The 13,491-nt window shown below is 45.6% G+C and overlaps 1 protein-coding gene across 1 annotated transcript in view; it reads left to right on the top strand.

Annotated features, from left to right (window-relative positions):
* Nucleotides 1-7,350: 7,350 nt before the first annotated feature.
* FSIP2 (fibrous sheath interacting protein 2) overlaps nt 7,351-13,491 on the top strand; it is an 11,102-nt gene continuing 4,961 nt past the window's right edge. The window contains exons 1-4 of the mRNA XM_024216211.2: nt 7,351-8,037; nt 9,226-9,525; nt 10,205-10,296; nt 11,818-11,864. Of these exons, the coding sequence (XP_024071979.2) occupies nt 7,351-8,037; nt 9,226-9,525; nt 10,205-10,296; nt 11,818-11,864 (1,126 nt within the window). The remainder of the gene's footprint in view (nt 8,038-9,225; nt 9,526-10,204; nt 10,297-11,817; nt 11,865-13,491) is intronic.

The raw sequence follows: 13,491 nt of genomic DNA, 5'->3' as shown, positions 1-13,491 counted from the left end.
CAACCGGTACCCAGGATTCAACTCCCCCCTTCCGGGATCGCCTCTCCCGTTTCCACCATGCTTGGTCCCTTATAACATCGGACCGTTGGGTCCTTCGCACGGTGGAGAGGGGATACACCCTCCAGTTTTCCTCGCCCCCCCTCCCACTCCCCCTCCCCGTCCCTCTTCAGGGACCCTTCTCACGAGCAACTCCTTACACAGGAGGTTTTTGGGCTCCTTGCTATGGGGGCCATAGAGGAGGTTCCATCGGAGCTAAGGGGCAGGGGGTTTTATTCCCGCTACTTCCTGATCCCCAAGTCGAAAGGGGGTCTACGGCCCATCTTAGACTTGCGCGGACTCAACAAATTCATAGTAAAGTTGAAGTTCCGCATGGTATCATTGGGGACCATTATCCCTTCACTGGATCCTGGAGACTGGTTCGCCGCCCTCGACATGAAGGACGCGTACTTTCACATAGCAATCTATCCGCCTCACAGGCGCTTCCTGCGATTTGTAGTAAACAGGGTGCACTACCAATTTGCAGTTCTTCCCTTCGGCTTGTCCTCGGCTCCCAGAGTGTTCACAAAGTGTCTGGCAGTCGTCGCGGCCTACCTTCGTCGACAAGGGGTACAGGTGTTCCCGTACTTGGACGACTGGCTGGTACGCGGCCGCACCAGGGACCAAGTTCAGGCTCATGTCCACTTAGTGACACACACTTTCCATGAGCTGGGCATTCTACTCAACAGAGAGAAGTCCACTCTAGTACCAACTCAGAGAATAGAGTTCATTGGAGCAATCCTGGACTCCAGACGTGCTCGAGCCATCCTGCCAGACAGCCGGTTTCATACCATCTCAAGCGTCATTCAAGGACTCAGGGCTTTTCCGATTACCACCATAAGGACATGCCTTGCCCTCCTGGGCCACATGGCCTCGTGCACCTACGTAACCAGGCACGCCAGGCTACGGCTTCGCCCACTGCAGGCTTGGGTGTCATCGGTATACCGTCCTCACCGGGACGACCTGAACATGGTGGTCACGGTTCCGTCCTCGGTCTTGGCCTCCCTCACCTGGTGGACGGATCACACGGCGGTCTGTGCAGGAGTGCCCTTTCACGCCCCACAACCCTCCCTCCACCTAGTCACGGACGCTTCATCTCTAGGATGGGGCGCTCACCTCGGGGAGCACCATACCCAGGGCCTGTGGTCGGCATCCCAACTAGCCCTGCACATCAACGTCCGAGAGCTGATGGCGGTGCGCCTAGCTTGCCAGGCATTCGTCAACTTCCTACAGGGCCGTTGCGTGTTGGTTCTCACCGACAACACCACGGCCATGTTTTACATCAACAAGCAAGGCGGAGCCCACTCATCGCTCCTATGCCAAGAGGCCATTCGCCTGTGGGACTTCTGCATCGCCCACTCCATACATCTCACGGCATCGTTCCTTCCTGGAGTCCAGAATACGCTGGCGGACCGTCTCAGCAGGTCCTTCCAGATGCACGAGTGGTCAATTCGTCCGGACGTCATCTATTCCGTCTTCCAGAGGTGGGGATTTCCCCAGGTCGACCTCTTCGCATCTCGGGCCAACAGGAAGTGCCAGGCATTCTGCTCCCTACACGGGCGAGCCCCAGGCTCTCGGTCAGACGCCTTCCTTCTAACATGGAAGCACCACCTGTTCTACGCCTTTCCTCCATTTCCGCTGGTCCACAGGGTGCTGCTCAAGATCCGCAGGGACCATGCACGGGTAATTCTAGTCGCTCCCGCTTGGCCGAGGCAGCACTGGTACACCACACTGGTGGAGCTTTCAGTACAAACGCCGATCACGCTTCCCTTGAGTCGGGACCTCATCTCCCAGGACCACGGCCGGCTGTGTCACCCCGACCTGCAGTCACTCCACCTCACGGCGTGGATGCTTCATGGTTGAGTCGGACAGAGCGTCAATGCTCGCAGGCCGTCCAGCAGGTTCTGCTGGGAAGTAGAAAGCCCTCTACGCGGACCACTTATCTAGCCAAGTGGAAGCAGTTCTCCTGTTGGTGTGAGCAACGAGCTACGTCTCCCTCGCAGGCACCTATCCCCCTTATACTGGAATATCTCCTGTCCCTAAGACAGCAAGGCTTGGCGATATCTTCAATCAAGGTTCACCTCGCCGCTATTTCGGCTTTCCACCCAGGAGAACTCATGTCCTCGGTCTTCTCTAACCCGATGGTCGTTAGATTCCTCAAGGGCTTAGACCGGCTGTACCCACAGCAACGACAGCCGGTTCTGACGTGGGACCTCAACCTCGTTCTCTCCAGGCTCACAGGGCCTCCGTTTGAACCATTGGCGACCTGCTCACTCCTGTACTTATCCTGGAAGACAGCCTTCCTCGTAGCCATCACATCAGCACGGCGTGTTTCTGAACTCAGAGCGCTGACGTCCGAGCCCCCATACACGGTGTTCCACAAGGAAAAGGTGCAGCTTCGCCCCCACCCTGCCTTTCTTCCGAAGGTGGTTTCACCTTTCCACGTCAACCAGGATATATTTCTCCCGGTCTTCCATCCAAAGCCACACGCTACTCGTCAAGACCAGCGTTTGCATTCTTTGGACGTACGCAGGGCCCTGGCTTTCTATATCGACCGTACAAAGCCATTTAGGAAGACGACGCAACTCTTCGTTGCGGTGGCAGACCGGATGAAAGGCTCACCGGTCTCTTCACAGTGCCTGTCCTCTTGGATCACGTCCTGTATTCGTGCTTGCTACGACCTGGCCGGTGTCCCGACTCCACGCCTCACTGCTCACTCCACGAGATCACAGGCCTCTTCGACTGCCTTCCTGGCTCAAGTCCCGATCCAGGACATTTGTAGGGCTGCAGTTTGGTCTTCGGTACACACATTCGCTGCTCATTATGCGCTGGTGCAACAATCCAGAGACGATGCTGCTTTCGGGTCAGCGGTTTTGCACACAGCAATGTCTCACTCCGACCCCGCCACCTAGGTGGGGCTTGGGAGTCACCTAACTGGAATGGATATGAGCAAGCACTCGAAGAAGAAAAGACGGTTACTCACCGTTGTAACTGTTGTTCTTCGAGATGTGTTGCTCATATCCATTCCAAACCCGCCCCCCTTCCCCACTGTCGGAGTAGCCGGCAAGAAGGAACTGAGGGGGCGCTGGGTCGGCTGGGGTATATATCCAGCGCCATGAAGGCGCCACTCCAGGGGGCTCCACAGCCGACCCACCGGGGGTTGCTAGGGTAAAAATCTTCCGACGATCGTGCACGCGGTGCGCGCACACCTAACTGGAATGGATATGAGCAACACATCTCGAAGAACAACAGTTACAACGGTGAGTAACCGTCTTTTACTCACCTTCTCGTAACTGTTGTTCTTCGAGATGTGTTGTTCACGTCCATTCCAATACCCACCCTCCTTCCCCTCTGTCGGAGTAGCCGGCAAGAAGGAACTGAAGGGGGGTCAGGTCGGCAGGGTCATATATTGAGCACCATAAAGGTGCCACTCCAGGGGGTTCCACGGCCGACCCGACAGGTGCTGCTAAGGGAAAACGTTCCGACGATCGTGCATGCGGCGCGCGCACACCTGATTGGAATGGACGTGAACAACACATCTCGAAGAACAACAGTTACGAGGAGGTGAGTAACTGTTTTTTATTTATTTTTCCCCCCAGGTGCTATTCCTTCTAATCGACCTTTGCTTAATGGAAAGTCTTTTCCACAAACATTCCTCTCTTCACTGGTCTCTCAGCAGAGCTTTGATGAAATGGCTAATAATGTCACAAACAGAGCACTTTTCCAGGTATGAAGTCATTGAACGTACACATCTCAAATATAAAACTAAAAGTAACAGTTTGTTGGATGTGTGTAGTTGTGTTTCATATATGAAATGTATTGTTACGGAGGAGTCACCAGATGACTGCACTGCATTCCAGAATAGAGGTGGGTCATTTCTTTCTTTGGACTGTTTCTCGTAGTTGCAAAGTATGGTTCAGGGTTTGAGACATCAGCTGGTGGAGCCAATAAAGGTCTTTCTTTCTTTTTGGTCTCAGAACTAACAAACAACCATTCTTTCACAAACTGAGAAGAGACAAAAATAGGGTGAAACAAAACGCATTCTCAAGACTGCTGAAGAGTCCTAAATGACTTGAAAGGGAACTTGAATGGCGGGGGAAATAATTGCTGAGTAGAACTGGGCTAGCAATTCACAATGAACAGATTTAAAATTTGTATTAAAGCTAATATTTAAATTATATAATACACAGGTTGAGAAAAGAGTGTCTGTACATCTGGGAATAGTACTTAGATTATCCACAAATAAAAAGTTTGTTAAAAAATTTATAAGATACCTATAGTACATAATCTACAGTAACCCAAATTTAGATGAATAAATGTAACAATACAGTTTAGATATTAGAATCAGAATACTCTGGTACATCACTCATGAAAAGTTATACAGAGAGTTGGTTGTAGAAAGCAAATATAGGAATGAATGTAGATTTTCCCTCAGTAATTGAGCATTTCGGATGGGTTGTCCCTTAGTAGATATAATCCATCAGAGAAGTATTTCAGTTACTTTCCGATATCTACTCGGTGAATGTAACTTTTTTCTCTGTGAACAAACTGATTTTTAGGATATATTCACTATTTGAAATTATTTTGTGCATATAAATTTCTGCCAATAAATGGCTCAGTCTTTCTAAATTTTGCACTCTCCCCAGGATTCCTTTCAGTATCAAATATTTGTCAAGCTTTGTGACTTCTCACCAGTATATAATAGAGAATACCAACACCTGTTCCACATGGTATTGTTTCTGTTTTCTGATTGGATGACCTGTCCTTTCAACACAACTTCCTCCTGAACCATATTTCTTTTTGCAATTAAATGAATCTTTGCCACAGGACCAAAATTCTCTTTCTGCCCTGGCAATACTTTGCTTACATGAAAGTTCATAAAAAGCATACAATAAGTAATTTATACCTTATGAACAAAAAAAATGGAATGAATAAGCGCATGAACTTGCCCATTATTGTTTGCTTCTGTTACAGAACACCATAACTGAAGAACTGAACAATACAATAGAGAATATCCTGACACGGGTCGTGGCTGAAGTAACAAGTATCTTATACCCAGCAGTAACGGAGTATGAAGAGAGAATTAAAGATACAGTATATACAATATCTGAAGAGTCAGCACTCTCTTCAGACAACTCTAGTAGCTGTAGCACATGTAATGAAGAGCTCTTTGATGTGTTTGCAAGTCTTCCATCCTCCAGTACCAGAAAGGTCATCTTTACAGATACAAGCATAAAAGCCACCAGCTCACCAAGTGATCTCAAGATAGTGACAGGAGGGAAACCAACTCCATTGCAATCTCAGAAATCATCTTTCACGTCTCTGTCAAAGAGCACACAGAGGTCTCTGGAAAGTGAATTTTGGAAAGAAAGTGTTCACAAGGGGAAAACAGCAACACCACCTCAGTATCATACTGAATGTATTTCGAGATTGCGCCGGGAAGTTGTGGGCATGGGAGCTATGTCTGAGTTTCCCACAAAGACTTTCAACACAGAGAAGTTTCCTTTTAGCCAAACTTATTTTAAACGTGAATCGGCAACAAAAGATACCAAGCCAAAAAAAGATCTGATTGGTGAGGATATTTTTTCAGACTTAAATCAAGATCTTCCTAAAGGAGGTATTTTTAAAAAAGTGTTTGACAAGCAAACAGTAACAGACGCAAATAACAATGACAACTTGAAAATGCTACAGGTGGCCGAGAATGTGGTCAAGAAAGTTTTTAGGAGAGTAAAAGATCTAAGTGATTCTGTCAGCATTTTAAAGAAAGCTCCCATTGAGCTTAGTGAAAGATTGTTCTGTAGTAGTTTTAAAAGAACTGAATTTCCTGAGACTTTTCATAAAGAGTTCCAGAAAGAAATTGGATTAGTTGCTAAAGAGATTGTAGCAACTGTTTTGGATAACTTTCACAAGTGTTTGGTGTCTAGCATCACTATGGCATCAGACCAAGAACCTGTAATAAGAAGGAAAGACCAGGTCCCTGCCAGAAGAACTAGCAGAGTTTCCAAATCAGAAAAAAATAAGATCATGCAAGCTGAATTGCCTGCTTATGACCCAACATTTTCCTCGTTTACTATTGATAAAATAGCCAAAGAGGCTGTGGAAAGTGTTGTATTCACACTAGAGTCATTTGTAGCCTTTCAGTTTAAACATGACTTTAAATGTAAATTTTCTGAAATAGTGAAACTCCCTGTTGAAAATATTTCTAGTGCACAACAGACACCATTCTTAAGGCCTCTCTCAACCCAGATAGCAAATGAAATAGAAGTATCATCTAAAGCATTTGAAGATGAAATGCCAGGAACTACAATTAAAAGAACGCTGCCAACCTTAGAACAATTCCAGAGTTCATCGGATGTATCAAGGGTAAGCAGTATGATTACAAAGGAAAGCATAGAAAGTGCTATTGTCCAAGTGCAAGGTCTCCATTCAGAATTGAACATTTACGCTACAATTGCTGTTAATGATGTTCTTGAAATCTTCAAGCGGAAGCTAGAAAAAGAAATTAGCCAAAGGCAAACAATCCCATTGTATGATGACTCCGAAGAAAACATTATGGCAGGCGAGATAATTGGTGCTGTATTAGATCGATGTGCTCACCCTCAAACTGAAATTACTTTGGAATTGAAATCTGGGAATCTTGAAATGGAAAAGTCTGGACGAACATTTGGAAATAATAAAATTCATGGTCAAGGTGTTGCAATGTCAGAAGGAATAAAACTGCCTACTAGAAAATTAAAAGAACTTGACCCAAGGGAAAACTTTCCACCTATCAATGTTCCTGGAATGGTGATTTATTCTGAGGAAGAAACAGAAATGGAAGAGGAAATTCCATCTCGTCTCTGTCCAACAATCCACAAATTCTCAGAGCGGGATGCTCACACCCCATCAGAGGTGACCAAAAAGTCTATGTACTACATGTCAGCTCCCACAGCAAGACCTTCTAGACCATCGCTGGGAACAATAACTAAACAAAGAGCAATTAGCTCCAGGATGACTCTACCTCCTATTGGTAAGCAGTTTCCAAGGAAACCCTTCTCTCCACTGGGCATAATGAAATCTCCCAGAGATGAAGCAAGGCATAGGCAGGTGTATGAAGAGCACTGCCAGTTCATGTCAACACATGAAACCAAGTATCAGCTATCACAATCACAGGATTGTGCATTACCTGCAATAGTAGTAGAAGAAATAATAAGTAAATTGGTGTCTACAATCTTAAACTCCGTTTGTAGCACAAGCCTGGAACACAAAAGATGTTTATCAAAAACTGAAGTGAATGAGATTACGGACACACTTAAACAATCAGTAAAAAAAAGCATGTCCAAAAATAAAATCAGTCTTGTAGGAGCTACAGATGAAGACCAACATTTAAATCCAGAGTATGAAGATACTGTTAATCAAGTGGTTCAAAGCATTTACAATAGTGTCTTGCAAGAAACTGGATCTCAGCCAGCCCTTTATCATGATGTCACAAGTTGCAGAACAATTTTTCCTGAACGAACAGCCAGTATAATAATAAATGAAATCTCCAGTGGCCAGCTAATACATTCTTTTAATGAACAGTCACCAACTGATAACTGCAGTACTATAGAGGTTGACAGTACTGCTGACAAAGATCTTTCATCAGTCTCCATTCAAATAAATATTGAGGCAGGAAGTTCTGGAGAGTCAATGAGGGATGCAAATGGGCATCTAGCAGAAACATTGCTACAAGAAGAAGAGCTACCAGTTGAAATAATCGCTCATATTGGAGACAAACCATTAGACATAGATCCAGACGTTATTTCAGACCATTTAGCAGTTATTTCCATAAAAACAGAGCCTATTGAGAAACTGAATGAAACATACAGGAGTCATTCTGGACTAGAGCTACCAGAACTAAGAAAAAAATCGATATCTAAGACAAGTATGCTAAGTACAGCTACTGAAAGTGATATAGAGAAAAGGAGAGAAAGACGGTCCTCTGTGAATGCTTTAGGACGACTAGATGTCAAACCAAAGGATGTAAGTAAAAAGAATGGGTAATTTTCATATGCAGATTGGTAAAAAATTGTTTATCATACTGTCACTATGATCCTGATCCAGGAAAGCATTTAAGCACATGCTTAAACTCTAAGCATGAGTCCCACTGAAGTCAATTAGATTCCTCACATGCTTAAGCAGGTTACGGGATCGGCACCTAGGGCCTCAATTCAGGAAAACACTTAAGTATATGCATAACATTAAGCATTTGCTCCTGTCCTATTGCAGTCAATGGGATTTAAGTATATGCTTAAAATTAAGCATATGTTTAAGTGCTTTGCTGAATCAAGGCCAAGTAGTCTGTTTTGGATATTGTATTTGATAGTTTATGTTGCCTTCATATTTTATTCTCATCTCTTTTCATTCAGAAAGTTTAAATACAATAGAGTGGGCAAATATAAGAATATAATGTTGAATATAAATGAATATAAAAATACTAAGAATATAATGTTGATTTCTTATCACGAGTGTGTTCAAAAGTGTCTTTGGCATCTTGGTAGCAAGTCTAGTCCTGATAGTAAAAGACAGGTAGTGTGTCTAGTGGTTAGTGAAGGGAATTTAGAGTCAAGACTCCTAGATTAATATTCCCAAAACTGCTCCTGACTCTTGTGTGACCCGGAACAAATCACTCAGGGCCAGATTCTGATAGTCTTACTCAGGCTGAGTGGTACCATGCTTCTCCAGTTGTCTTATTAACTTAAATTGAACTACCCATGGAGTAAGATGCTACCCCGCCTGAGTAAGGGTGGCAATATCTGGCACTGAGCCTCTCTCTGGCCTCCAACCTCTTTACTTGTGGTAAATTAGTAGATACTATGAGTGAAATCCTGTCCCCATTGAAGGCAATGGCAAAACTCCCATTGATATCAGTGAGGGCAAGATTTCATCCTTCCGGGGGTCTGCTATGTTTCCTCTCTTTTATGATAGCCTTTCCTGTCGTTATCACCTCATCCAACAGAGTGAACAGCCTTTTATTTAAAAAACATGTTTCAAATACAAAGTCCTGGTTTTTCCTGTGTACTCAAATGGAGTAAAAACAATGTATCCATATGCAAGGCTAAAACAGTCTCCCCGTACCATCTTGTTTTATAATTAGCGCACAGTAGACAAATTGTACGAAAAACTACTCTGAAATACTGTTCTCTTCAAAAGTTCTCTCTTCAACAACAGGTCGTTTGCAGAAATTCATTTCAGAACCTGAAGAAACCTGATGTCACCAGGGTGGAACTTCTAAAAGATGTCAAGAGCAAGGAGGAACTTATTTTACGACTCGTCTCATATGATATTCAACATGACGAGGACGAGGATTTTGAACAAATTGTAAAAGTAGATTCCGCTTCGGTTTTTGAGAGCCAGGTATATGCAGCAGGGGAAGAGGAAATCATGCCTGCTTATGAGAGTGCCCCTTTGGCTGATATGCAGAATAATTTAATTGCTGCCCAGGCCCCTGAGAAAGAGGATCAGTACAAGGTAAGTGGAGTACGTGAAACCTTTACTATTTCACCTGATTACACTGGGCCAAGTCCTGCTCCCATTAAAATCAATGATAAACCTCCCACTGAGTCCAGGATCAGACCTCCAAGGATGCAAAGTGCAGCTCACCCACACAGTCTGGCCATTTTCTATAGGGCTGAGCAAAAATAAGAGGCAGGTGTTGCAGAGATCAGAGCTATGTCCAGTCTTGTTTAAAATCCTCCTTCATGATCAGAAGAGGGAGAAAACAGAGAATTGAATTTGAAGTTGATACTGATCAACAAATATAGCTGAACATATGAACTGTACATCATATTACAAAATGGAAACATACAGGGCTTGTTAAAATGGTATGGACTTTTGCCTGACTTCTTGTCCCACATGGAATCTCACTCCCCTCTCTTATATCATTTATCCCTAACTTCATTATTTGTCCTTTGGATTATTTTTTAATCCAGGTGTTGCATAAATTATTTTCTAGCTTTTCATTAGAACTCCCCATGGGTCCACCTCCCCTTTATTGCCTTCCTCTGTGAGGCAGTACTATTCAGGTGATCTTATCATGAAGGGAACAAAAAGAGGCCCTAGAGAGGCAAGGAATAGAAGCAGGTGAGATGAGTGAGCCAGGAATTGGAATGTTGTGAGAAATAAATGTAATTGTTTGTTTGTTTTTCAGATTATGGAAGAAACAATATTAACTAACTTGGCAGGCCCTAAATTGGACATAGATCTGCTGTCTGCTCTAAGCAAGGGCATTCCATGTTTAAGGTAACTACTTTGATGCTAAAAATAAGGGAGGTATCTATGCTTGAGGGTGGGAGTTTCCAGAGGTCCCTGGGCAGGGCTGTCTCTAGATTTTTATGGGGCTCTTTCTGAAGTAACACAGGGCTCCATCCAATTCTCTCCTCACCCCTGACCAGCCCCGAAACCCTGACCAGTAGCCCTGGCTACTCTGCCGGACAATAGGACCAAACTCCATGGCAATGACTCCTAAGTTCCTTGGCAAAGTTAATTTATTCTGTCACCATGAAATATCCTTCATTTCTGTCTTCCCATCTCCACACAAACATCCACAGCCACAGCTCACAGTTGGAAATACTCACTGACAAAGTTTGTGGGTGGTTATTTTTGAGAACTGTTTCTTTTGCTATGCTCCCCAGGCATCCTAGCCCCACTTCCCAGGGCAGAATGGCTCAGGGTGGCCATAGCTGGAATGCACGGTGTGGGTGCACCTTGCACCCACCTCCAGCAGATGCTGCAGACTGTGGCATGGGCTGCTCTTGTGAGCTGCTGAACTTCCTCAACTGCTGCTGACTTTATGGGGAAGGGAGGGGGTCAGCGCTTCTCAGGAGCTACACAGGATGCAAGGGGCTAGACTACAGCAGTGTCAGATAATGCCCCTTTGCAGTCATGGTAAGTTATCAGTGGCACTAGCTGGTTTCAGTATAGAACTCTATTTAACGTTATAGGCCAGGTGTTGGGGTCTGGCTGAACCACACACAGCATTGGTAGGGGGACATAAAATTTACCTTCGCACTCTGCCAGTCTAGGGGCTGCTGACTGCAGGACCAGTCTCTAGTACTGCTCTAACTTATACCAGATTCCAGCACCCATAAGCAGCCAAAACCTCAGCTAGAGATCAGTGCATAGGGGCAATCTGGGCACTTTTGCCTTTCCTCTGGCCATGCCTCTTTTGCTATCAGCAAGGAGAATGGGAGCTGGCATAGGAGGCCATATAGCAGCCCTATGCCCTCTGGTGCGGGGGTGTTCCTCCTGGGGCTAGATACATCAGCTGTACATTCAGAATTCTCTAGTGGTGTTGCACAAAGTGACTGCACCATGCTGGGCAACCCAGCCTGGTGTTTGAAACCCTGTCCTGCTGCTGGACCGGTGGAAGAAGCTCCCAGTGTTCTCTCCCCTGTATAGTGCTTCCGAGCAGTAGAGCACCCTAGATGTGTCCCAAAGCAGGAATGAAAAGGAAGCTCTGGGAGTGACCCTCTGACACGTTCAGTTGCTTGTAACACTAATTTTATGAAGCAAATTTCTGCAAGCATATCCAGGCAGTGCCCTCCCTGTAGACAAAGTGCTGCGAATGCCTATTGCTTAATTGTTATGCACCGATGGAGATGCACTGAGCTCTGTACCAGGTACAAAGTGCAGACAGACCCTGCGAGTGCTGACCAACCCAAATAAGATTTGAAGATTAAAAATGCTATAAAAGTGCTAGACCTTATTACTCTTGATCACTATTATTTATAGTAAAAATTACTTTCTTCTGTTGTTTTTCAGGGAGAGTGTTGAAGACACATCGCCAGTTCCTGAGACCCAGGACAAAGGTGAATGTTTGATTTTTTTTTACTTATTTGAGAGTTTGAAGTTTTTTCTTAATCTGAATACTGATATTTTGTATGCAATAAAATGCTATTGCACACACAAAAACTAAATTAAAAGAACATTATTAAGGTTGGAAAGTCAAGCACTCAAAAGTTAGGAAATGTCAGAATTAATGTTACCTGTGTGATTTTAATTCAGCCCCCTTGTGCGTATGCATGGTACAGTCTTCAGTTACAGGATCACATACTGTTTTTTCCACAAGATCCCTGTGGATAGACCCACTCTGGGGTTGTTCCTTAGTACTATTCTTTAAATATAGCTTTTTGTGTGGGGTTTTCTAGGTTTTAAAAAAAACCTAAACTGGAAAAACAGAAATTCTATCATGTGGCATCGTACTGAAACCCACATGGGTCATCAGCAGGGTTAGAACTTTTATGTCCACTGCTCAGACCTTTGCCACCTGAGTTAACAGAGTAACTAATAGCCGTAATAAGTGGTTATACTCTATGTGGACCAGCTTAGAGGAGGAGAAGACACTTTGCTAGTGGACTTCACAGATATTTGCTGACAGCAGAGGAATGGTGAGACTCAGAAATCTTATGTGCCATTCCAGTCTCTGTGCTTTACAGGGCAGATTCATCTATCACTTCTCCTCCAATCTATCCCTGTCCCAGTCCTGTCTCTTCCCTACCTCTGGCTCCTCATCTCTGTCCCATTCTCCTAATGGAGTAAGTCCCAGTCTCTTCTCCGTAGACCTCTCACCCCTCATTGCCCAACCAGGCCCAGTTTCCCACTCTGGACCCAGTCCCAATCTTCCCACTGCTCCCAGACCCAGTCTCCTTGGCTAGCCATTCGCAGTTTCCTCACCATCCATCTCCAGCTCCTTGTCTCCAGACTGCTTTCACATCCAGTCCCTGTTCCTCATTCTTGGCTCCTTGTCTGATCAGTCTCTCTCCCCCTGCCCCAGTTCCAATCACCCCCCCACCTGTGCTCCTCATCCCCACTAGCTCCCAGTCTCAGTCTCCTGTCCCAGGCTCCTCATCCAGTCTGTCTCCCACTCCCCATCTTCTTGTCCCAGGCTCTTTGCCCAGCCAGTTCCAGTTCTTCACCCTCATCCTGGCTCTTCTTCAGAACTGTCTCCCCTCTCTCCATCGCCTTCCTGCTCACTGGTTCCCAGTTCCAGTCCCATTGCCCAGTCAGTCTCAGTCTCATCCCAGCTCCTCAGCCGATCTCAGTCTCTCCACCTACCCACCAGCTCCCAGCCCCTCCCTCCCCCCACTTCTTTCTCTGCCTCCCAGTTCCAGTCTCCTTGCCCAGACAGTCCCAGATTCACTGACTACTCCCAGTTCTAGTTGTCCCCCGTGTCCGCCTGTCTCCCATCTTCACCCCCCACTCCTCCCTGGGCTCCTTGTCCTACTTTACTGAGACAGAGCCTGCCTGTCCTGTGATGCCCTTACTGCTGGGCCTAGGCAGCGTGAAGGAGGAAGCTGCCTGAATCGAATGCAGGGGGTACACGGACTGGATCTGGGAAGGTGGGGGGAGAGAAATGACTAGGGTTACCATATTTCAGCAAGCAAAAAAGAGGACGGGAGGAGCCCCGCCCTAGCCCCGCCCCTGCCCCTCCCACTT

Source organism: Terrapene carolina, unplaced genomic scaffold (genome assembly GCF_002925995.2).
Source record: "Terrapene carolina triunguis isolate 2854851 unplaced genomic scaffold, T_m_triunguis-2.0 Scaffold131, whole genome shotgun sequence".
Lineage (NCBI taxonomy): Eukaryota > Metazoa > Chordata > Testudines > Emydidae > Terrapene > Terrapene triunguis.
Note: the sequence above shows the minus strand (reverse complement) of the source record. Positions and strands in the feature narration are given on the sequence as shown.